This window comes from Oryx dammah, unplaced genomic scaffold (genome assembly GCF_014754425.2).
Source record: "Oryx dammah isolate SB20612 unplaced genomic scaffold, SCBI_Odam_1.1 HiC_scaffold_24, whole genome shotgun sequence".
Lineage (NCBI taxonomy): Eukaryota > Metazoa > Chordata > Mammalia > Artiodactyla > Bovidae > Oryx > Oryx dammah.
The window spans coordinates 12,041,627-12,064,591 of record NW_024070208.1 but is presented as its reverse complement, the minus strand read 5'-3'; the positions used below and the strand labels follow the sequence as shown (position 1 = coordinate 12,064,591).

At 37.8% G+C, this 22,965-nt stretch overlaps 1 protein-coding gene across 1 annotated transcript in view; it reads left to right on the top strand.

Annotated features, from left to right (window-relative positions):
- Positions 1-22,965, top strand: part of VWA8 (von Willebrand factor A domain containing 8) — a 380,884-nt gene that overhangs the window by 141,774 nt on the left and 216,145 nt on the right. Inside the window, exon 21 of the mRNA XM_040267183.1 lies at positions 12,856-12,932. Coding sequence (XP_040123117.1) covers positions 12,856-12,932 — 77 coding nt within the window. The remainder of the gene's footprint in view (positions 1-12,855; positions 12,933-22,965) is intronic.

The following is a 22,965-nucleotide window of genomic DNA, read 5'->3' as shown; positions in this document are numbered from 1 at the left end:
TACGTGATGACTACTCAAAAAGCAAAAAACGTTAATTAGAATAGAAGCTTTGGGCATTAAATATTGACACAGAAGCCAGCAGTGGGTTGATATACAAATACAGTAAAATGTAATGAATACTATTAATACAAGCTGTCTAAACATAGATACAGTCTACCCAGCCTTCTGTTTTGCAAATTAGAAATTGGCTGAAGTTCACGAAAGAAACTTTTCAGTAGTTGAAGTTGTCAATTTAATGTTGCTTTGAAAGATCGCTGTTACTTGTAGTAACTTTTATTGTGAGGAAATTAAAGGGAATAAATGTTGATTTTGAGGTATCTCAATGTTTATCATCTTTTTTAAGCCAAATCCCAGCTTTTCTTTCCATGTATTACTACCTTTTCTAAGAATCTATGACATTAGATGAGTTTTTTAACTGTTGGAAAGCTAAAAACAGGTCTATAAACATCACTTATAGCAACGTAAAGTAGGCCCTATCTTCTTTTGGTGAGATAAAATTGATTTTATCTTTTCATTTTTCTGTGTGGGTTTTTTTTTGGAACAGTCCATCCACTTCCCAGTAAAAGAAGCAGAATTGCTGCCTGTCAGCCAAAAGGGCTGGGATGCCCTGAAATCACGCATTCATGGCCCCTTAGTAACAGGGCTGCATATTGCAGATCTTTGTTAGCATGCACTGTATGCATTATTTTCCACTTACTGTAATTATAATGTTACATGTCCCTTTCATGCAATTAGTTTCATGCTGGCTTTTTGAAAAAATCGTAACATGACTTTTTATTTATTTCAGCTTTCCTGACAGTAAAAAAGAGAAATGGCTATTTACTTTCAAGCCAGTGATGCTTTTATCATCACAGCTCTCTTCAGGAATAAGCTTTCTATATAGAAAATAGGCTTATGGGCATGGGGCGAGGGGAGGAGAGGGTGAGATGTATGGAGAGAGTAACATGAAAACTTACATTACCATATGTAAAATAGATAGCCAATGGGAATTTGCTGTATGGCTCAGGAAACTCAAACAGGGGCTCTGTATCAACCTAGAGTGGTGGGATGGGGAAGAAGATGGGAGGGAGGTTCAAAAGGGAGGGGATATATGTACACCTATGGCTGATTCATGTTGAGGTTTGGCAGAAAACAACAACATTCTGTAAAGCAATTATCCTTCAATTAATAAATTAAAACAGTGAGAAAAAAAAAGAATACACTTTCTTCCTCCCCATATATTACTTTCTTTTGGTTTGTAGAGCTTTATTATATTTGAAATACCAAGTATTTGTGATGAATTTTTTGGGTTACAAATTCAGCTGATAGGTGCATAATTTTTTTTGATGTTTTAAAACTCCTTAAGAATAAACTTCTGAGGACTTCTCTGGTGGTCTAGTGGTTAAGGCTGGGCTTCCACTGCAGGGGCCATGGGTCGATCCCTGCTTGGGGAGCTAAGATCCCCATGCCACAGGGCATGGTCAAAATAAATAAATAACCTTCTGTTTGTGAATAAGGACACTTGGATTTTGAGAGGCAGTTGCATTTTATCAGATATTTGAAGGAAGAAATAGTTTAGTAATGCAGTGTTCTAAAATGCTTAGGTACCCCTGTTATATAAGAATTGTTTTAAAAATATATAGTATTTGTTTTAAGAAGTGGAAGTTTAATCATCTGCATATAGTAATGTTTTCTCATTTGTGATGTTAAACAAATTGCAAAGCCAATCATCAGGATTTAATTTGTATGTAATGAGACACAGTTAATAATTCACAGTTGCTTCTAGGTGAATATAGTCCAATAATGTGCTAGATTTGTCAACTTTTTTTCCCCCTTTTTTGTTTTTCACTTGAAGTGGGCCCTTTGTATGATTTTACCAAATAATAGCACTCTGGTTAAATTTTTATACTTAGGCTCTGCTTGTATTCCATATTCTTGTATTCTATATTTTTTACCTTTACCAAAATTCCAATCTATTATATTTTCCTTATCAAACAAAAAGTGAGCTCTGGCTGATTTTCACAGGAGATGCCTTCTCAGTCTCCGACTTTCACGTGCTTCGTGTTTCTAGAGTACTGAGTCTGCAGGTACTTTACAGTTCCATGGCACTTTCTAATCTATCAACACTGAGATTGATCATAGCATCTCTTAATTTTATTTTCCTCCTGAAAGCTGAAATGGCTCCTCTTGCCTATCCGATAAAATGTTCTTCAAAGAGAGACGCTCAAAAAAACCTATGACCTGTCTCCAAACCTCTTTTGTAGTTCTAGTTCTTTCCAAGTCAGACTTTCTTACCCTTCCTGAGTACACAGTGGGCTTCCCAGGTGGTGCTAGTGGTAAAGAACCCGCCTACAAGTGCAGGAGACATAAGAGACGTGGGTGTGATCCCTCAGTCAGGAAGATCCCCTGGAGGAGGGCATGGCAACCCACGCCAGGATTCTTGCCTGGTGAATCCCATGGACAGAGGAGCTTGGCAGGCTACAGTGCATAGGGTTTCAGAGCCAGACACGACTGAAGCCACTTAGCACACACGCAGTATACGATGCCTTTCTATTCTCCCAGCCATTTTACATATTGTTTGCTTCATATGAACTTCTTCCTCTCATCTTTCCCTGTGAAAATCCTGTAGTTTTCAAGAGCTCAGATTTTTTTCCCCTGTGAAGCTTGTCTTAGTCTCCCCCAAATAGAAGTAATCTTGTTTTGCTCAGAACATTTATAGTATTTTATCAGTGTTTAATTCATTCTTCTCTTAAAGTTGTTTTGATTTTTAAATTGCATCTATAATTGAATTACAAGTTTCTTAGGAACAAGGATTAAAAATGGTAATAATTGTATGTTTTACAATTTCCAATATACTTTTAAAAATCATTTCATGTATTTCTATGGAAACCCTTTCAGATAAATAATTTTATTTTCCATACTTGACAAATAGACTGAAACTCAAAAAGTTTCAATATCTGCTCAAGATCACATAGCTAGTTAATGGCTGAGTTAGGACTCACACCTTCCAAGCTCATGCTTTTTTTCCATCATACCATGATTTCCCAGGTGGCCCTCATGATAAAGAATGTACCCACCAATGCAGAAGACATAACCACAATTTGATTATTACACCTAACAAATTAATAATAACCCCTTAATATACACTGATACCCTACATTCAGTTTTCCTCAGTTCTCCCCAGTGTCACTTTGCAGTTGGTTTGTTTCCATCAGCAGGCAAACAAGAGCGAACACTGGATTCAGTTAATGTACGTCCTGAGTCCCTTTGAAAGTTGAAAGATACGTTTTCCTGTTCTCTTTATCCTGAGAGATATTGACCCACTTTCATGAATATAAACATTTTATCAAAATTATACCAATATTGATGAACTTACAGTGAGGAAGTATTTTCTAAAGTAAATTTCATGAACCCAATTTAACTTCTTAATTTACATAATACAATGAAACCATATTCATTTCTTCCAGACTAGAAATTTCTGTTTTAATTACTTCCCAACAATTAAAAAATTGTTTTTTTCCCCTGAATTTTCATAGCATTTATTTTTTAAATCTTTTATACACCATGAAAATCAGTAAGCATATATTTAATACTGACTAAGGAGGGCTCTATACACATTGTTACTACATAATTCTATATAATCCTTTGTATCTCATACCGTCTGTTAATTAGAGGCTTATAATGAACAGATTTAGTTTTTTTCTGGTATGGACTTAGTAAATGTTTGTTGAATTATTTAATATTGAGATACTGTGAATATTTTATTGCCAGAATTAAAGAGTGTGTGGATTGTGTTAATTAATCATCTGAACTGTGCAGTGGCAGATTGTTGCTGTGTAACATCAGAAATACACCGTGTTACTATGCCAGAATAATTGTCTAATGTCTGTAGACGGTCGGAACAGTTTGTCCAGACTTCTCCCCGCCTGTGTCCCCAGCTGGTAGTGGCAGCAGGGCATTTGATAACAAAGTGTGCCGTGCTTCTCATAGCTACAGTGGCTTAGGAGTCCCGAGGCTATACAATATTTGGTTTCATCAAGCATAATGCTATCTTTATTGGATATCATATTGTTTTGTGTCCCTTCTCAAACCTCTTGCTATGAAGTTGCCTAAAGTACAATATGGAAATTCTTTGCCGTGCTGCACACTCTCTCTTGTTGTTCAGTCACTAAGACATGTCCAACTCCTTTATGACACCATGGACTGTAGCCTGCCAGGCTCCTTTGCCCATGAGATTTCCTAGGCAGGAATACTGGAGTGGGTTGCCATTTCCTCCTGCAGGGGATCTTCCCAACTGAGGGACTGAACCAGTGTCTCCTGCATTGGCAGGCAGGTTCTTTACCACTGAGCCACCGGGGAAGCCCGAGTGTTCGCTTTGATCTTCAGTTTATCCATCCAGTGTTTCTTAGGAGTGTTTTTCTTGCCTTTGTTCTGAATCTGTATATTGCTCTTGTAAGCACGTTGATTTTTTTCCCCCCACAGTATTTATTTTGGCTGCTTTGGTTATACTAAGTGACCAAACTACCAAAGAGCTAACTTTGCCATTTACAGCAGCACATTAATTCAAAGGGAAATTTCCGGGATGTGGATTTTATTATTCCTGTTTGAAAAGGAGCTTTGGACTTTGCCAGGAAGCTTTATCAGTGTGTTTTAAAGCCATGCAAACTAGTAGTGCAGTTGAAAGGTGTGTTGTTTTGCCTGACTTTCAAGTACTGTTTCTGGATCTGTTACAGGGAACCTGTTTATGCAAATGTTTGAAACTGTTTACTATGCAGTTTAATTCTTTTTTCTGGATACATAAATAATGTATGTTCATTAAGAGAATTTGGAAAATAAGAAATTTCCAGTGATTCCTAAAGCAGGGACCTCTCACTGTGTTATTGTATTAAAAACTATTAGAATAAGATCGTGTTTGTAGATCAGCTTGTCTAGGCCCTCTTTATTCAAATGAATGAAGATGGTGGTAGAAACCTCTACTTGAGACAGATAAGGAGGATTGATTGTCAGAGTCTCCCAATTGCTTGTATAGTGAGTACATTTTCAGGCATTTTAGACAATTAAAAGTTTCAACATTTGATGAAAACTTCATGGTTATTTTAAAAAATCAATATATTTCTCCCGATGCTACTGTAATACTAGCTTTTTAGTTGTTATGTTTGACTGCAGTTGGTATTTGTTGATGACACTCATACAGTTAGTGTTTTTAAGGAAAATAAGGACCCTATGGAAAAAATCTTTATATTTTATACAAATGGAGCCAACTCTATGAAAGTTATTGAAGAATTAGGAGGAACTGGAGGGAAGGCCAGAAGTTAAGATGCTTCAGAGAGCACTTGGCAAGCTGAACACTAGACATGGCAAACACTCACTTAGAGACCATTTTAAAAATTACTGCAGAAGAAAGAAAAATGGGCTTCCTCACCTTCTCCCTTCTGAACCTTGCACACAGGGAGTTCCTGGATACATGTTTTAGGCTGTTTTATAATCTTTGAGTAACTGATTTATGACTCCACAATATTAGAATAGTAAACTTTCATGTAAAGCAATTCAGGGAGACTACCTCCTGACATTCTGTTTTGCAACAGAGTGAAGCAGAGAACAGTCCCCTCTTTTAAGTCAGAGTGAATTTGCCTTTAAAATCCCATTGTTTGCAGGATCCTAACTGCTTAGAACTTAAGTTTGTGTGCTTGCATGCTCACATCTGATAGACAGAGTGCCTGATGAACTATGGATGCAGGTTCGTGACATTGTACGGGAGGCAGTGATCAAGACCATCCCCAAGAAAAAGAAATGCAAAATGGCAAAATGGTTGTCTGTCTTACAAATAGCTGAGAAAAGAAGAGAAGCAAAAGGCAAAGGAGAAAAGGAAGGACATACCCATCTGAATGCAGAGTTCCAAAGAATAACAAGGAGAGATAAGAAAGCCTTCCTCAGTGATCAGTGAAAGAAATAGAGGGGAAAAAAATAGAATGGGAAAGACTAGAGAGCTCTTCAAAAAAAATTGGAAATACCAAGGTTGGGCTCAATAAAGGACAGAAACAGTATGGACCTAACAGAAGCAGAAGATATTCAGAAGAGTTGACAAGAATACACAGAAGAACTAAACAAAAAAGATCTTCATGACCCAGATAGCCATGATAGCGTGATCACTCACCTAGAGCCAGACGTCCTGGAGTGTGAAGTCAAGTGGGCCTTAGGAAGCATCCCTATGAACAAAGCTAGTGGAGGCAATGGAATTCCAGCCGAGCTTATTTCAAATCCTAAAATATGATGCTGTGAAAAGTGCTGCACTCTATATGCCAGCAAATCTGGAAAACTCAGCAATGGCCACAGGACTAGAAAAGGTCAGTTTTCATTCTAATCCCTAAGAAAGGCAATGCCAAAGAATGTTCACACACTTGCACTCATCTGACACGCTAGCAAAGTAATACTCAAAATTCTCCAAGCCAGGCTTCAACAGTACGTGAACCGTGAGCTTCCAGATGTTCAAGCTGGATTTAGAAAAGGCAGAAGAACCAGATATCAAATTGCCAACATCTGTTGCAGCATAGGAAAAGCAACAGTGTTCCAGAAAAACATCTATTTCTGCTTTATTGATTATGCCAAAGCCTTTGACTGTGTGGATCACAATAAACTGTGGAAAATTCTGAGAGAGATGGGAATACCAGACCACCTGACCAGCCTCCTGAGAAATCTCTATGCAGGTCAAGAAGCAATAACTAGAACCAGATGTGGAACAACAGACTTGTTCCAGATTGGGAAAGGAGTACATCAAGGCTGTATATTGTCACCCTACTTATTTAACTCATATGCAGGGTACATCATGTGAAATTCTGGGCTGGATGAAGCACAAGCTGGAATCAAGATTGCCAGGAGAAATATCAATAACCTCAGATACACAGATGACACCACCCTTATGGCAGAAAGCAAAAAGGAACTAAAGAGCTTCTTGATGAAAGTGAAAGAGGAGCGTGAAAAACCTGGCTTGAGACTCAGCATTCAAAAAATGAAGATCATGGCATCTGGTCCCATCACCTCGTGGCATAGATGGGGAAACAATGAAAACAGTGAGAGACTTTATTTTTCTGGGCTCCAAAATCACTGCAGATGTTGACTGCAGCCATGAAATTAAAAGACGCTTGCTTGCTCCTTGGAAGAAAAGCTATGACCAACCTAGACAGCATATTAAAAAGCACAGACATTACCTTGCTTACAGAGGTCCATCTAGTCAAAGCTATGATTTTTCCAGTAGTCATGTTTGGATGTGAGAGTTGGACCGTAAGGAAAGCTGAGCACTGAAAAATTGATGCTTTTGAACTGTGGTGTTGGAGAAGACTCTTGAGAGTCCCTTGGACTGCAAGGAGTTCAAACCAATCAATCCTAAAGAAAATCAGTCCTAAATATTCATTGGAAGGACTGATGCTGAAGCTGAAGCTCCAATACTTTGGCCACCTGATGAGAAGAACTCACTCATTTGAAAAGACCCTGATGCTGGGAAAGGTTGAAGGTAGGAGGAGAAGTGGACGACAGAGGATGGGATGGTTGGATGGCATCACCGACTTGATGGACTTGAGTGTGAGCAAAATCTCGGAATGTTGGTGAAGGACAGGGAAGCCTGGCGTGCTGCAGTCCATGGGATCGCAAGGAGTTGGACACAACTGAGCAATTGAACTGAACTAAACCGATGCTCAGTTGTGCCCAACTCTTTGCGACCCCATGGACTGTAGCCCACCAGGCTCCTCTGTCCATGGGGTTTCCCAGGCAGGGATACTGCAGTGGGTAACCATCCCCTTTTCCCAGGGATCTTCCCGACACAAGAATCGAACCCATGTCTCCTTTGTCTCCTGCATTGCAGGTGATTCTTCAGCGCTAAGCCACTGGCGAAGCCCTGAACTTAAGTTTGCCTTTCTCCAAGACAGAAGAGTTACCTCTCACTGACATGGCTGGTGTGAGGGTGTGGGTGGTGAAGCACTGGAAGGGCCGGTAGGCATGCAGCAGAAGACTCGAAAAACGTCAGGTTCCTCCTCTTTGTTGGCCCAAAGGGAGCCGAATGTTGCTGGAAGAGGTTTCTCCCTCCTTTAGCAAGAGCAAACTATACGACTCTGCTTTCCTTTTCTTCTGTTCTTTCCTCAAATTTTATTTTATTTTAAATATTTATTTTATTTTAAAATATTTAATAAATTAAAGTATGTTTTCCTCCTGTCTTTAGGGGCTTAACAGAATCATTCCTCCTCCAAACCCTGTAGCCAAAGAGCTGTCCGACTCCTAGCTCTATAAAGGTCCTTCTTTCTAGTACCTTGTCACAAAGAACATGATGAGACAAAAGAGTAATAATAAAAGAAAGTGTCATCTTTTTGAGACAATTTGTAGTTTTTTTTTTATATCATCTCTCATTCTACAGGTCCCTTCTTCTTTTTAAAATTTTCATATCCTTTTGTTGTTGTTCGTTGCTCAGTTGTGTCTGACTCTTGGGACCCTACGGACCATAGCCTGCCAGGCTCCTTCGTCAGTGGGATTTCCTAGGCAAAAATCCTCAAAACGAATTGCCATTTTCCCCTCCAGGGGATCTTCCTGACTAAATATTATCTTCTAAAAGAATCAAGTGTGATATAAAAGCTATTTATTTTGCACCAATTTTTATTAAAGGATACACATTGTATATATAGGATAACGATTATTAAGTAAAGATAAATATCCACAGAAACAAAATGAAAATGGTAGCAGATTTATTTTGACAATTGCACATTGGATAGTTTTTTTGTTTTCTAAACTTCTTGTTGATAAAAATGAGTATGTGTGGCTTTTGTAATGGAAAAATAAGATACTATTTATGTATTTATTCAATTAAAGTAATCCTCAGGATTTTTTTGTTCTAGGCGAAAACTGTGATTGGAAAGAACAAATCACTGTAACTGTCTCATTTTGCTCAGGATATTTACAGAAATTCCTTCCTGGGTTATGCTTTTAGCATTTCCTCGAAGGAATTATTGGAGCTTTAAAATGAAGCCAGAAATGACCCGATGAGATCTCTGTTTAAGAAAAAAAGAAAAGTAACTAAACAAATGGTGGACTGGCCAGTTGTGAATCTGGAGGCGGGAGGCCCAAGAGGACCCTTTCTAGGAGTCTGAGCACAATGATGGGCTGCCCTGGAGCAGTGACTGAGTCAGAGAGGCAGGAGCAGATGTGTGAAGCAGGCGCGGCAGAGTCAATCTTTCCAAAGTTAAACTGCCTTTTTTTAATACTAGACTTCCCTCCCTAGCCAGCAAAGTCACCTCGCCTCCCAGTTTCATGTGTCTTTAAGTAGCATCACGTTCCACCTTGTTGCCCAAGACAGAAAGGTTTATTTCTCTCACCTCACATCCAGTTCACCCTCAGATCTTGTTAGTCCTTTCCCCTGTCTCTTAAGTACATTCGTATCTCTCAGCTCCTTACTTGAAGCCACCACCATCTCCGGCCTGAGTTTGTTAAGAAGTTTCCAAATGGCTTTCCTTTGCTTTCAGTCTTGTTCTCTTTCCTGGCATTTCACCAGAATGATTTTCCTAAAGTGAAAATCTGATCCTGTTACCCCTCTACTTCAGTGACCTTTTGGTACTGTTAGGAAACAGTCCAAACTCTCACCTGGATTCCAGGACTGCCAGAGCTTGACCCTGCCTCCTGCTCTAGGCTTGTTCCTTATTAGTCCCTTCCTCACTCCTGTCTCTTGACTTCCCTTGGATCTGCCCAGTGCTCCAGCTCTCTAGTGCCCCACGTCTTTACACATACTGTTCTCTCTGCCTGGAACACTCCTGTTCCTCCTCCTTCCCATAACCTCTTTAATTCCTTGATATTTCAGCTGAAATATCACTGTGCATAGTGGGACTTCCTGAGCCTTTGCTTAAATCTTCAGACCTTTGGATGTTCCATAGCAGAACGCATCACATGTACATCTACAGTAAGTTCTCTACATACAAATGAGTTCTGTTCTGAGAGAGCTCATTCTTAAGTCCAATTTGTTCGTAAGTACAACAGAACTAAGGCCTTCCCTGGTGGCTCGGGTAAAGAATCTGCCTGCAATTCAGGAGCTGAAGGAGACGTAGGTTCTGTCCCGGGGCTGGGAAGGTCCCCTGGAGGAGAGCATGCATAGGTTCTGTCCCGGGGCTGGGAAGGTCCCCTGGAGGAGAGAATGCATAGGTTCTACCCCGGGGTTGGGAAGGTCCCCTGGAGGAGAGCATGGCAGCCCACTCTAGTATCCTTGCCTGGAGAATCCCATGGACAGAGGAGCCTGGAGGGCTGCAGTCCACAGGGTCACAGAGAGTCGGACACAATGGAAGGGATCTAGCGTGCACACACAACAAAGTTAGCCTTAGTACCCAACTATCACAGTCAGCTGTATACTGCTGCTTTTATACTTTTGGACCCCCTGGGCTTGAAATCAAGGTACTGTACTCCTTACAGTAAAGTACACGCATCACAGCCACTTATAGAGGATGCATACACATGGCAGTGTACACCGACATCTGAGCTCGTTTATGTCTGTGGACATGCAGACACACGTTTGCATCTCTGAATGTTCACAGCTTAAAAGTTTGTATGTAGGGGGCTTACTGTATTTTGTTTGTTTCATTGTCTATTTCCTATTGGGTTATAAGCTATGAGTGTGGTCAGGGGTTGTATTTATTTTATCATTGTATCCCACTCAGCTAGTACAATACATAGAACATTAGGTGCTAAAAAGGTTGATAAATTAAACAAAGGAGATATGGAAGGAAGGAAGGGAGAGAGGAAAGAGAGAAGTGGAGGAGGAAGAAGTGGAAGGAAATAAAAGGAAGAGAAGAGAAGGAGGGAGGGGAAAAGGAAGGAGAGGAGGGAGAGAGGGAGAAAGAAAGGAAGGAAAAGTTTTGCAAATCGAAACTACAGAGATTCTAGTGACGTTTTGAATGGAGCAGGGAAAAAATACAGTGGTCAAAAACATTCTGAGACTCATTCATTGACCAACTGGGTATGAGGCCATACTGTTAAGAGTGGGTTAAAAAGAAAGCAGAGTAGGTTTTGGTGGAAGTTCAGTATGAACGTCTGGTACAGAAGCTCAGTTGACAATTCGAAACAGGAGATCTCATCTCAGCTGGGGCTTAGGAGAGACATGTGAGCTATATGAGACGACTGAAGTGAAGGGAGTAGCTGAGATTCCCAGAGAGGGTATATGGAGCCAGGAGACAGATGAGGCTGGAGTTCAGAAGACTCTAAAATGTGTTAAAAGTAACACAGCCCCCAGATGGAGTCCATCACGCTAAACTCTCATCACAAAACCCAGACTCACCTTGATTATAGTTTCAGCCTCTCCCAGAAATGGAGTCTTAAACCCATAAATGAGGATCACCTGGTCAGCACTGATGAGGCCACTGGCCCAAGAGACCCCTGAGGAAGGTGGCCTTGTCACAACCTAGTGTAACAGTTTTGCTGGTAGAACTTCCTTGCCCTGCTCCCTTCTGCTCATGAAAGTCTCTTCTGTGCTTCTCCTTTCTATGTGCCAGATCCATAAATCAGTCATTGAATAAGCTCAATAAGATTTTTAAAGTTTACTCAGTTGAATTTTCTTTTTTTTTAACACATTGAAAGAGGACATAGCAAAGGAGCCTCTTAGTGGCAGCCAGGGACTTCATATTGCATCCTACATTTATAGGGCTTGTAATGGCGCCCCACTCCAGTACTCTTGCCTGGGAAATCCCATGGACAGAGGAGCCTGGCGGGCTACCGTCCTTGGGGTCACAGAGAGTCAGTCACGACTGAGCGACCAGTATAACACAACCACAACAAGCTCCTGAAATTGCTCAGGAGGAATTTGAAAGAGTGAGGGGGAATCTGATCTTGGAAGCAGGGAGGGAGCATGAGCTCCCCACAGTGGTTTTTCATGACTTGTTCTTTTAAGAAACCCTTTGTGTTTCTGACAGTACAATGCATTTATGATATTTGTTTCTCTCTAGGTTTCTTGAATTGAACAGAGCTGATATAATTAACACCCATTTTGTTTGTCCGAACTTATTTATTTAAAATTTTGTGTTTATTGCAACATGCCATTTAAAGCCTATATAGCTTTGACTGTGGACGGTGTAAGAAATCAATAAAGGTACTTTTATTGCTACAACATATGTTACAAAACGCAGATTTTAAAACCACTTCTACTCTTCCCACCCAACCCACTTTTTAGAAGTTTTACATCCCATTAATAGAGTGGTCCACCTCTAAGTGAAAACTTTGAAATGGAGCAATGGCATGGGAGTGGATTCCATTTTTAACAGCTTGTCATCTGCGAAAGGACAGCAACCTTGGTGTCAGTATATTCTGAGAAAATGAGGGTATTTCTAAGAAGAGAAGATATAGTTGAGACTTATTAATAAACCCTGATTATAATTTCAGGTTTCCAGGGTCTTAAAGTAGGATAAAAGGAGAGGAAATTAGTGTTTAATTAAAGCAAAAGAAGTACAGTATTGTATTTATCTTTATATAACTAAAAACCACAATTCTGAAGAGTGGGTTAAAAAAGTCTTTGTTTTTACTCTTACTTGATTTCCTTTGCTGCCATTCTTTAAATCTGAAATAGATAATATTCTGGCTCTAATATTTATACCTCAGTGTAAAATTAAAGAGCAGAAAATAAAAAAGCAAGTTGCAGAAGGCTAAAAATAATTTTGAATTTCCTTTTAAATAAGAACTTAGAGCTAGTATATTTAGAAGTCAGTTAAAAAAAAAAACTATGTCATAAAAGATGTGGTGTATATGTTTACCAGTTTGGTTTGCATTAACAATAAACTAGGACAGATTATCAGTAGGAGATTATTCTGGTTTGTTTTACCTCCAGACAAGTTTCTTTTTTGTTTAATGCTTTCTGTGTAATTACAGGGTGTGGGAAAAAACAAGATTGTTGATAGATTCCTTCACCTGCTCAACAGACCCCGAGAATATATCCAGCTGCACAGGTAAGAGGATAAAACCCACAGCCTCATAAGATCTGGTCTAATCATTTATTTTGCTCCTAGTACAATTTAAAAATACTTTCTTAAAAGCCCATTTTTAATATACCAGTTTATTTCTTTTCCTTCTGCCCTTATCTCTCCTCTTCTTAAAAGGTAATAAAACCATGCAAAATTTATTTTTAGAGTGACTAATGCTTTATAAACATGAATTAATAGATATTTTGTGGACAAAGTGATGAACATTGCATTCAGGGAGTAGTTTTCATCAAGATAAAGGCTCTTAAATTAGAAGAAAAGAATGTAGAGACTAAGCTCACTCTCTAACAGGAACTTAACATAGCTCACAAGGAGAAACAGTAAACTATGTGAATCTCAGGTGTGAGATAAGGAATTCAAAAATATGAAGAAGTAAATTGTTACTCTTGCCTTCTTGGAAAACACTTTACGGATTATTTAGTTTTGTGTGGTTTGCTGGTCCAGGGATAGCTTTTAATCAGATAGATTTTCTCAACATGGATTGTTTTTAGCTTTATTAATGAACTTGTTCTTAATCTTTCTAAAATAAAAAATATGCAGCAGATCCACCAAAGGAGAGAGAAAAAAATTCAGGAGTATGCCAAGTAATAAGCAAATTAAAACTAGATTGAATTGTTATTGTTTTAATCCCAGGAGATTAACAAAAATAGTGTGTAGTGGAAATAATCCTGGATTGAGTTATAAGAATTGATTTTTGTTTTGAGTCCTTTTATTAGATAGTGATGTGATTTTGAGAGAAAAATGTAGGAGAAAAGAAGGTAAAGTTAGTGGACCAAAGAAGAAAGAGAAGAGTACCAGAGTAAAGCTGTGAAAGTGAAGTTGCTCAGTCGTGTCCGACTCTTTGCGACCCCATGGACTGTAGCCTACCAGGCTCCTCAGTCCATGGAATTTTCCAGGCAAGATTACTAGAGTGGGTTGCCATTTCCTTCTCCAGCGGATCTTCCCAACCCAGGGATCGAACCCGGGTCTCCCGCACGGCAAGCAGACGCTTTACCGTCTGAGCCACCAGGGCCGAGTGATTGTCAAAAACTCCTTCTTGGCATTTACACCTCTGGTTGTGATGAAGTTACTGGTACCAGATTGGTCCTACCACAGTGCATGTGTGTGCGCTAAGTCGCTTCAGTAGTGTTGAGTCTTTGTGACTCCATGGACTGTAGCCCACCAGGCTCCTCTGTCCATGGGCTTATCCAGGCAACAATAAAGGAGTGGGTTGCCATGCCCTCCTCCAGGGGATCTTCCCGAATCAGGGGTCAAACCTGGGTCTCTTATGTCTCCTTCACTGGCAGGCAGATTCTTTACCACTAGCGCCACATGACTCACAGACACTGGTGAAGGAACAACCACTGGAGACTGGTGAGCCAAACAATTACCAGCGCTCCCACATGGTTAAGAGCCTTCATTAAACTTACTCCTGGGATTCAAAGACGTATCCTGTGAAATCTATGCTTTAGAAGTGGCGGATTCCTGTTGATGTATGGCAAAGCCAATACAATATTGTAAAGTAAAAAAAAAAAATAGTAATAATAATAAAATAAAATAAAAAACTAAGATCTTGGGAAAAAAAAAGTGGTACTGGGTTGGTAGTAAGCCCATGTGACTGACAGAAGCAAACATCTCTGGAGGAAAAAGATGTCAATTCAGGACTACAATGATTGGAAGCCATTAGCAACCATAAGATATATCTCAATTTCAGTCATGTTAAAATGTAAAATGTAAAAATATGAGTATCCTAGAATTAATAAAATATGACATCATTAAGTGAAAACTTTTCAGATTTAAAACAATGCCTCTAAGATTTCACTATCTAAAGCCAAAAATGAAATGTCCACACAAGCTAATAAACTACTGTAAACCCACATATAAATGATTGTAGTCCTCCAGAATACTCCCCTTAAGAATGTGTTTTATACACCAATACAGTATACTAACACATATATATGGAATTTAGAAAGATGGTAACGATAACCCTGTATGCGAGACAGCAAGAGAGACACAGATGTATAGAACAGTCTTTTGGACTCTGTGGGAGAGGGAGAGGGTGGGATGATTTGGGAGAATGGCATTGAAACATGTATAATATCATATAATAAATGAATCGCCAGTCCAGGTTCAATGCAGGATATACGATGCTTGGGGCTGGTGCACTGGGATGACCCAGAGGGATGGTATGGGGAGGGAGGTGGGAGGGGGCTTCAGGATTGGGAACATGTGTACACCTGTGGCAGATTCATGTTGATGTATGGCAAAACCAATACAATATTGTAAAGTAATTAGCCTCCAATTAAAATAAATAAATTTAAATTAAAAAAATAAATATAATGGAAAAAAAAAAGTAGGATAAATCTGTCCCTAGAGTAAAAGCGACTCTATGCTTCCCTTAATAAATTTAAAAATAACTCTTGGGAAAAAAAGCAAGGATGTTTGTTACTTAACACTATTTTTTAAGTTTTTCTCATACAAAATGATTTTTAAAATGAAAGGGTTAAAAAAAATAAATAAATAAAAAATAAAATGAAAGGGTTAGATGTTGGGGAGAATATGTATTGGAAACAATTAAGCCGATTCAGAAGTAAATTAGCTGCTTAGCTGAACAAACTTACCATTGAATGAAAGAAGACTACAAAATCAAAACATTTATCAACAGAGCATTTACAGTATCAAGCATTTGATAGACTACTACTAGACATACAAATAAGCAGGAAAATTGGTCAATAGAAATAGACCCCAAAATGACAGATGATTGAGTTAGCAGACAAGGACTGTAAAACAGTTGCCTTAAATATGTTCAAGCATGTACAGGGGGAATCAACATAATGAGGGAATAATTAGGAATTCTCAGTACAGAAATAGCAACCTTAAAAATGCAGTCTCAGTTCAGTTCAGTCGCTTAGTCGTGTCTGACTCTTTGTGACCCCATGAATCACAGCACACCAGGCCTCCCTGTCCATTACCAACTCCCGGAGTTCACTCAGACTCATGTCCACTGAGTCGGTGATGCCATCCAGCCACCTCATCCTCTGTCATCCCCTTCTCCTCCTGCCCCCGATCCCTCCCAGCATCAGGGTCTTTTCAAATGAGTCAGTTCTTCGCATGAGGTGGCCAAAGTATTGGAGTTTCAGCTTCAGCATCAGTCCTTCCAATGAACACCCAGGACTGATCTCCCTTAGGATGGACTGGTTGGATCTCCTTGCAGTCCAAGGGACTCTCAAGAGTCTTCTCCAACACCACACACATATGGGCAATTAAAATCTCAAAAAAAGAAAAGATGGGGAACAAAGACCAGGGCAGAATATTATTTGAAGATGTACTGATGGAAAAATTCCCAAATTTTGTGAAAAGCTTTAAATCACCAATCCAGGAAGCTCAATGAACCTCAAGCAAGATAAGCAGGAAACCACAGCAAAGTATGTTGTAATCAAATTGTTTAAAATTGAAAGAGGAAATCTTTAAAACTGCCTGCAAAATAAATAAATAAGGCATATTATATATGGGGGGAAATCATAAAAATGACTACTGACTTGTCATGAGTAACCACAGTTCAGTGAAATGGTTGTTTTTCAATGGCCAAAAGAAGAATAAAAAGTTAATAGACATTATTATATCTGGCAAAACATTAGAAATATAGACATTCTTAGATGAACAAAGAGTATTTTTTTTTACCAGCAAACCTGTATAATATAAGAGAATTACAGTTCAGTATTCTCTGTGAACGTAGATAGAAAAATTCTTAACAAATATTAAATCAAATTCAACAATATGTAAAAAGGATAATACATCATAACCAAATGGATTTTAATCCCAGGAATGTAAGGTTGGTTTAACATTTGAAATCAAATAATGTAAACCACTCTATTTACAGCATAAAGGAAAAGCCATATAATCATTTCAGTCATTGCCTCTGCCCCCCTGAAAAAAAGCCAACAAACAAAAAATATTTGGTAAAATGCAATGTTCAGTCATGATAAAATGTTACCGCAAATTACAGATATCTGGAAACTTCCTCAACCTGTTAAGAGGCATCAGTGAAAAACCTATAACTAACTTGTATTTACTGGTTTAAAAAAAAAAAAAAACTGAATACCTTCCTCCCAAGATTGGGGAAAAGACAAGAATATTCATTGTTCATCATTGTGCTAGAGGTCTTCGCCAGTGCAATAAGGCAAGAAAAAATAATAAATGGCACATATCATTAAGTAGAAGACTTTAAATTTTCTTTATTTAGAGACAGCATGATTATGTACATAGAAAATTCTAAGAAAAAACTATCACAGCTAGTAAGTAACTTAAGCAAGGTCACAGGATACAAGGTCAAACTACAGAATCAGTTGTATTTTTATATAAAAGCAATGGACAATGGGAAAATTAAAGTATTTAGATACTATTATAAGGCACAAAACATTTAGGAATAAATTTAACAAAATTTGAGCAAATTTTAATTTAATAATTTTAACTGGGATGACTAGGTAGGTCATCTCAATTCCTAAGTTTTATACCTCACTTACATAGCTTTGGAAAACTTTTTGCCTACTTTTATATGTTCTCATAGTTCTTCTTTATATGAATTATGCCTTATATTCTTTTTTTTTAATTTACTATGTCAAGATGAGAAGACTAGGTGTTTTCCAGATATAGAAAGAAATAAAAAACAGTCATATTTTAAGGAGCTGTAATACTGTTCGTATTTGTTATTATTTCAATCTTTTATGTTGCACTGAATCTAAAAAATTAGCTCCGTATTTCTCTCACCTTTAAGCCTTTTCACCAGTTTTTTCTTCCTACATGGACCAAGTTTGGGGAAAATAATGAAAGAATCTAAATGTTGAACTAGTTTGCTAGTTTTTGCCTAAATAACTTTCATTTGTAACATATCGTAGTTCCACTTTTTGAGCCACAAGACACAAAGCAAGACTCGTATTTTACATTTTAAGGATGATACAGTGAGCATTGCAGTTATTCATTCTTAGGAGAGTTTGTGCTGTTTTATCTGTTTCATTTTGGTTGTATTGTGTTTAGCCCAGACTGTTTAGTGGTGCCCTTAAAAATATGTCCAGAAACACAGAAGTCACTTTATGTGAGATTCCTTTTGAATGGTGGGGCAGTTTTTAAATTTCTGTATATTGGACATTAAAATATTTTTAAAGAAAGATATGTTAGGCTGAGCTAGCTCAATTAATTCTGACAGTAAGCAAAAAAGGAAGCAAAGAAACATAACATACTTAGTGATTATTCCCGAGTCTATGTCACCATCACATTCATTGTAAATAGGCCTTTTGCTTATAATTCATTGTCTTAAATAGTTGTAAGATGTTTTAATAGATCTTATTTTTCTAGGAATTATTCCTGTCATCTAGTTATTGGCATAAACTTGTTTATAATGTTGCTTTATGATATTTTGATGTCCTTTGGCCCAGTAATGATATCATTTTTACTCCTAGTGTTGGTTATTTGCCCCCTTTTTTTCACGGTCAGTTTTTGCCAGTGTTTTTGGTCTGTTTAAGCAGCCAGGTTTTGGCACTGTCAAGTCTCTCTTTTGTGTGTTTCTTTTCTATTTCAATAACGTCCGGTTTTATTATACCCTTCCTTTTTGTCTTCTTTGGATTTAATTTGCTGCTTATTTGTAAACTTTTTTATATGAGTGATTAAATAATTGATGTTTAACCTTTATATATGTGTTTGAAACTATCTATCTTGGAGTCTCTTTTTGAGTCTCAGTTTTCTCATCTCTGTTGAATAGAAGTGGACAGGGTCATCTTTCAGATCTGTATTCTAGTATCTTTAAATAGGAAAGAAGAAGACAGTATTCAGGGTGCTGTAGAAAGTTTAGAAGATTAGAGATAAGGTCGCCCCCCATTATTTTTAGTAGATTGATTTCAGGACCCCGTGGGTGCTAACACCCACAGATGCTCACTCAAGTCTCTTATATAAAATGGTGCAGCATTTGCATATAACTTGTGCACTTTAAATCATCTTTAGATTACTTGTAATACCTAATACAATGTAAGTGAGTGAAGTTGCTCAGTCGTGTCCAACTCTTGGTGACCCCATGGACTGTAGCCCGCCAGGCCCCTCCATCCATGGGATTTTCCAGGCAAGAATACTGGAGTGGGTTGTTATTTCCTTCTCCAGGGGATCTTCCCGACCCAGGGATTGAACCTGGGTTCCTGCTCTGCAGGCAGACTCTTTACCATCTGAGCCACCAGGGAAGCCAATACAATGTAAATGCTATGTAAACTGTAAATACAGTATAAATGCAGTGTGAATCGTTGCCACATGACAAATTCACGTTTTGCTTTTTGGAACTTCTGGCATTTTTTGTTGTCCCAGATATTTTCAGTTCGAGGTTGATTGATGCAGAAACTGTGGATACAGAGGGCTGACTGTACCATGCTTTACTTTCTGCCTAGAATATCTCCTGTACTTCCATTGAGAAATAACAGATAATAGTGAAGAATTGCATGTTGATTATATCCCATGGTATTTCTGATTTTGGCTACATAAATATATGGATACATTTGAAGAAAAAGTCTAACTTCAAAATGTAGTAAAATTTTCAGATGGATTTTTATTATTTTTGCTATAGCCCTCATTGCTGTATCATTGATTGATGATAGTATTACAAATATAATATCCACTTCAATAGGCATTGGGATACCTCTGTTTGTCAGTATTTGATATTTAATTTATTATGTAAAGTTGGAAGTAAAAACTCTCAATTTCTGTTTAAAATATATATTTTGAAAGGCTTTTCAACATGAAAAGTTTTCTTCTCTATTATGTACAACTTAATGGCTATATTTACCATACAACTTAATCTGATGAAATTGTCATTAGAGAAACATATGTTTTTAAAAAAAATAGCAGTTGAAAAAAATGTTCAGAACTTCTCTGATCTATGGGTGACTTACTTAAGGTCATTAACTCTGTTTATTTTAGGTTCCTTTTAATGGATTTGTGATGTTACCATCTAAATAATCAGTCACACTCAATTTAGTTTATGGATGTCATTCCAACAAAATTAGTTATGAGTCATTAAAAACATATCTTGATAAGTAAAACCATCACCAAACATGCATGAATAAAACTTATAACCGGTATACTTTTGAGGATGGCCATCTATGTTTTAAGATCAGATCTCATAAAATGAGCAAGCTAGGCAATTCATACTTTTTGTTAAAATGAAGATTGCCCTAAGAGTATGATTTAGATAACTTTAAGGATTAATGCGTGTAATGACTTTTATGGTACATATTTCAGAAAAGAGGAGACTACATGACTCACATTTGTGAAGTGCATTTATTTACTTCTTTTTTCACACTGTTATGATAATTTGACATTAAATTAACTTGATATGGCAATTTCTGTAGCTATATTTCTTCCTTGGATAAAAGTACACTTTTGTATTAAAATTAAAATGAGAATTACCTTAATTTTGAAATATGTTACCAGATTATTTTTTTAATCTGCTACCCTTCATATATGGAGATGATGGCACAGGTCCAATCATTAGCATGACCTAAGTAATTGTTTATTTTTCTAGTATTGGTGTCCATTGTAAATATAGAGTGCTCAGGTCCACCAGGGAAGTCCCAATTTTCTCTTCTGTGAGATTTTCCCAGTGTATGCTCAGCTTATTCCAGACTGGACTATTCTCTGTCCTACTGACCTTGTTTTGAACTTGTATCCATGCCGGTCTTTATTCCTCCCTCTAAAATGTGCTCTGTTTCTCATAGAATCCTTCAAGATTTGGTCCACTGTTAGTTCTACATGGAACTTCTCTGATTTGTCTTTCTGGGTGTAAATTTCCCCTCCTCTGAAACTCCATAAAACTGAGTTTATACCATTATGGTAGAAAGAATATGGGTTTTAAATATAAAATTATGTCTTTACCATTAACTTTGTGTGGTCTTGAACTCCTTGAGTCCTTATTTGCTTATCTAATAAATTGAAATAATACCCTTCAAGATGGTTGTGAAAATTAAGGCAATATGAAAAGGACCAACCATAATATCTGTACATTTTAGGCACCTAGATACTTAGGCTAACTCATAAATAATAGTTTCTTGCCGTGTACCCCACTTTCTCTCACTCCAAATGGCATTGTAGTTAATTTCTGTATCTTATTTCCACCTCCTCCTTTCCCCAGTCATGTCTCCCTAGCTAGATAGGGAATTTTTTAAAGGCAGGAGTCTGGTTTATTTATTATATATTAATTCATTTCACCTGATTTTTATTTATTAGATTCCTGTTGTTTGCCAGGGGCTGTTTAGGGTACTGATGATGTACAGATGTTCTTAGTATCTGTAGGGGATCGATTCCAGGACTCCCCTGGACACCCAAATCCAGGGATGCTCAGGTACCTTATATGTGGCATATTATTTGCATATAGCCTACATATATCCTCCCATATACTTGAAAACATCTCTAGATTACTTATAATACCTAATGCAGTGTAAATGCTCTATAAATAGTTATAAATGCAATATAAATGCTACATATATATAGTAGCTGGATCACAGCCAATTCAAGTTTTTGCTTTCTGGGACTTTGAGTTTCTTTTCCCAAATGTTTTCAATCCACAGTCGGTTGAGTCCTCAAATGTAGAACCTATGGGTGTGGAGGGCTGACTGTATAGATGATAATATTGATATTGACTAGATGTCCTTGCTTGCCCGTCAGTGGGCGGCAGTACACCAGCATTTAAGATACAGTGTTGTATAGAAGCCAAGAAAGAAACATACATAAGTTCTGTGAGACCCTTGAAGAGAGGTACCCAGTCCTCTGAGTATATGCATGTGATTTGGTGGAAAGGGTCTGGAGAAGGTGACACTCAAACTGAGTCTTCAGGGATAAGTAGTAGTCTTCTAAGTGCAGAACACTGAACAAGTCATTATGGTTGATGGCCTATGCCATATATATATGGCACATATTGAAAACAAGCTGTCTAAAAATAGGAAGTGAGAGGCAGCTTGGGTAGTGTGGCACATATGTGTGTAGATGCTAAAGCTGATGCCAAGAGGAAGACATGGAACTTTGTGGGGACTTCATGGGCCTTGCTGAGGTTGGATTTTATCCTGAATGCAATGTGATGGAGTTAAAGCAAGAAAGGTCATTAGGACCACAGTCTGTGAGTAGATCAGAGTTAGATGAGATTTAATCACAGAGAACATGAGGAGGTGATTGCAGTCGTGCAGATCAAATTGTTGAGGTCAAACAAACATACTGGCAATGACCTATTGAAACAGGTTTAACTGGCTAATTTTTGATTGATAGCTATATGTAGGCTGAGGGGATAAAAGAAAAATGGGTAAGAGGGGATACTGCATCACATTGGAGATGGTTGTTGTTAAAACTCTTGTTTTTCCCCTTTCATATTTTTGTGTACTTTTTCTTCATGAAATCAAATGAGATAAAATGAATTGTAAAACTGTAGCATCAACCTTCTCCACATCGAATATCCTAGAATGAATGATGACATGCTTTAAAAAGCACCACATAATTCAGTGTATCAGGCTTTCCTCCGTCTGAAGAAAACTGAATGTGACAGTATAAATTTTAAAATTCACGAAGTCCCAGAGGGCAAGTAGATATATCGGGAAGAAATAGAAAAACAAAAAGCTTTTTTTGAAGTCTCATGGAAAAAATTATGATTGAGCCATCAAGACCTTCTTAGCACTGATAAAAAGACTAGAGAACTGGAAACATGTCTGATGTCAGAGGTGCTAGGATAGTCCTTCTGTCTCATCTTCCCCATTACTAACTGGAAAAGGCTATTTCAGACACATTTTTATCAGCAGTTAATAGTTTTCCCCCTAAGAATGTCTTCTACTGCCCCCTCCTTTTTTACAGAATGAAGTATGCCAGTACCTCTCATTTTTACATGTGGATCTTTAGATCTATAATAATTTTTTACTCCAAATCCATTTAAATTCCTATATTATGTTTGCTTTTTCATAAAAAAGTACATATTAACTACTCTGTTCTACACTGTTTTCAAATTGTA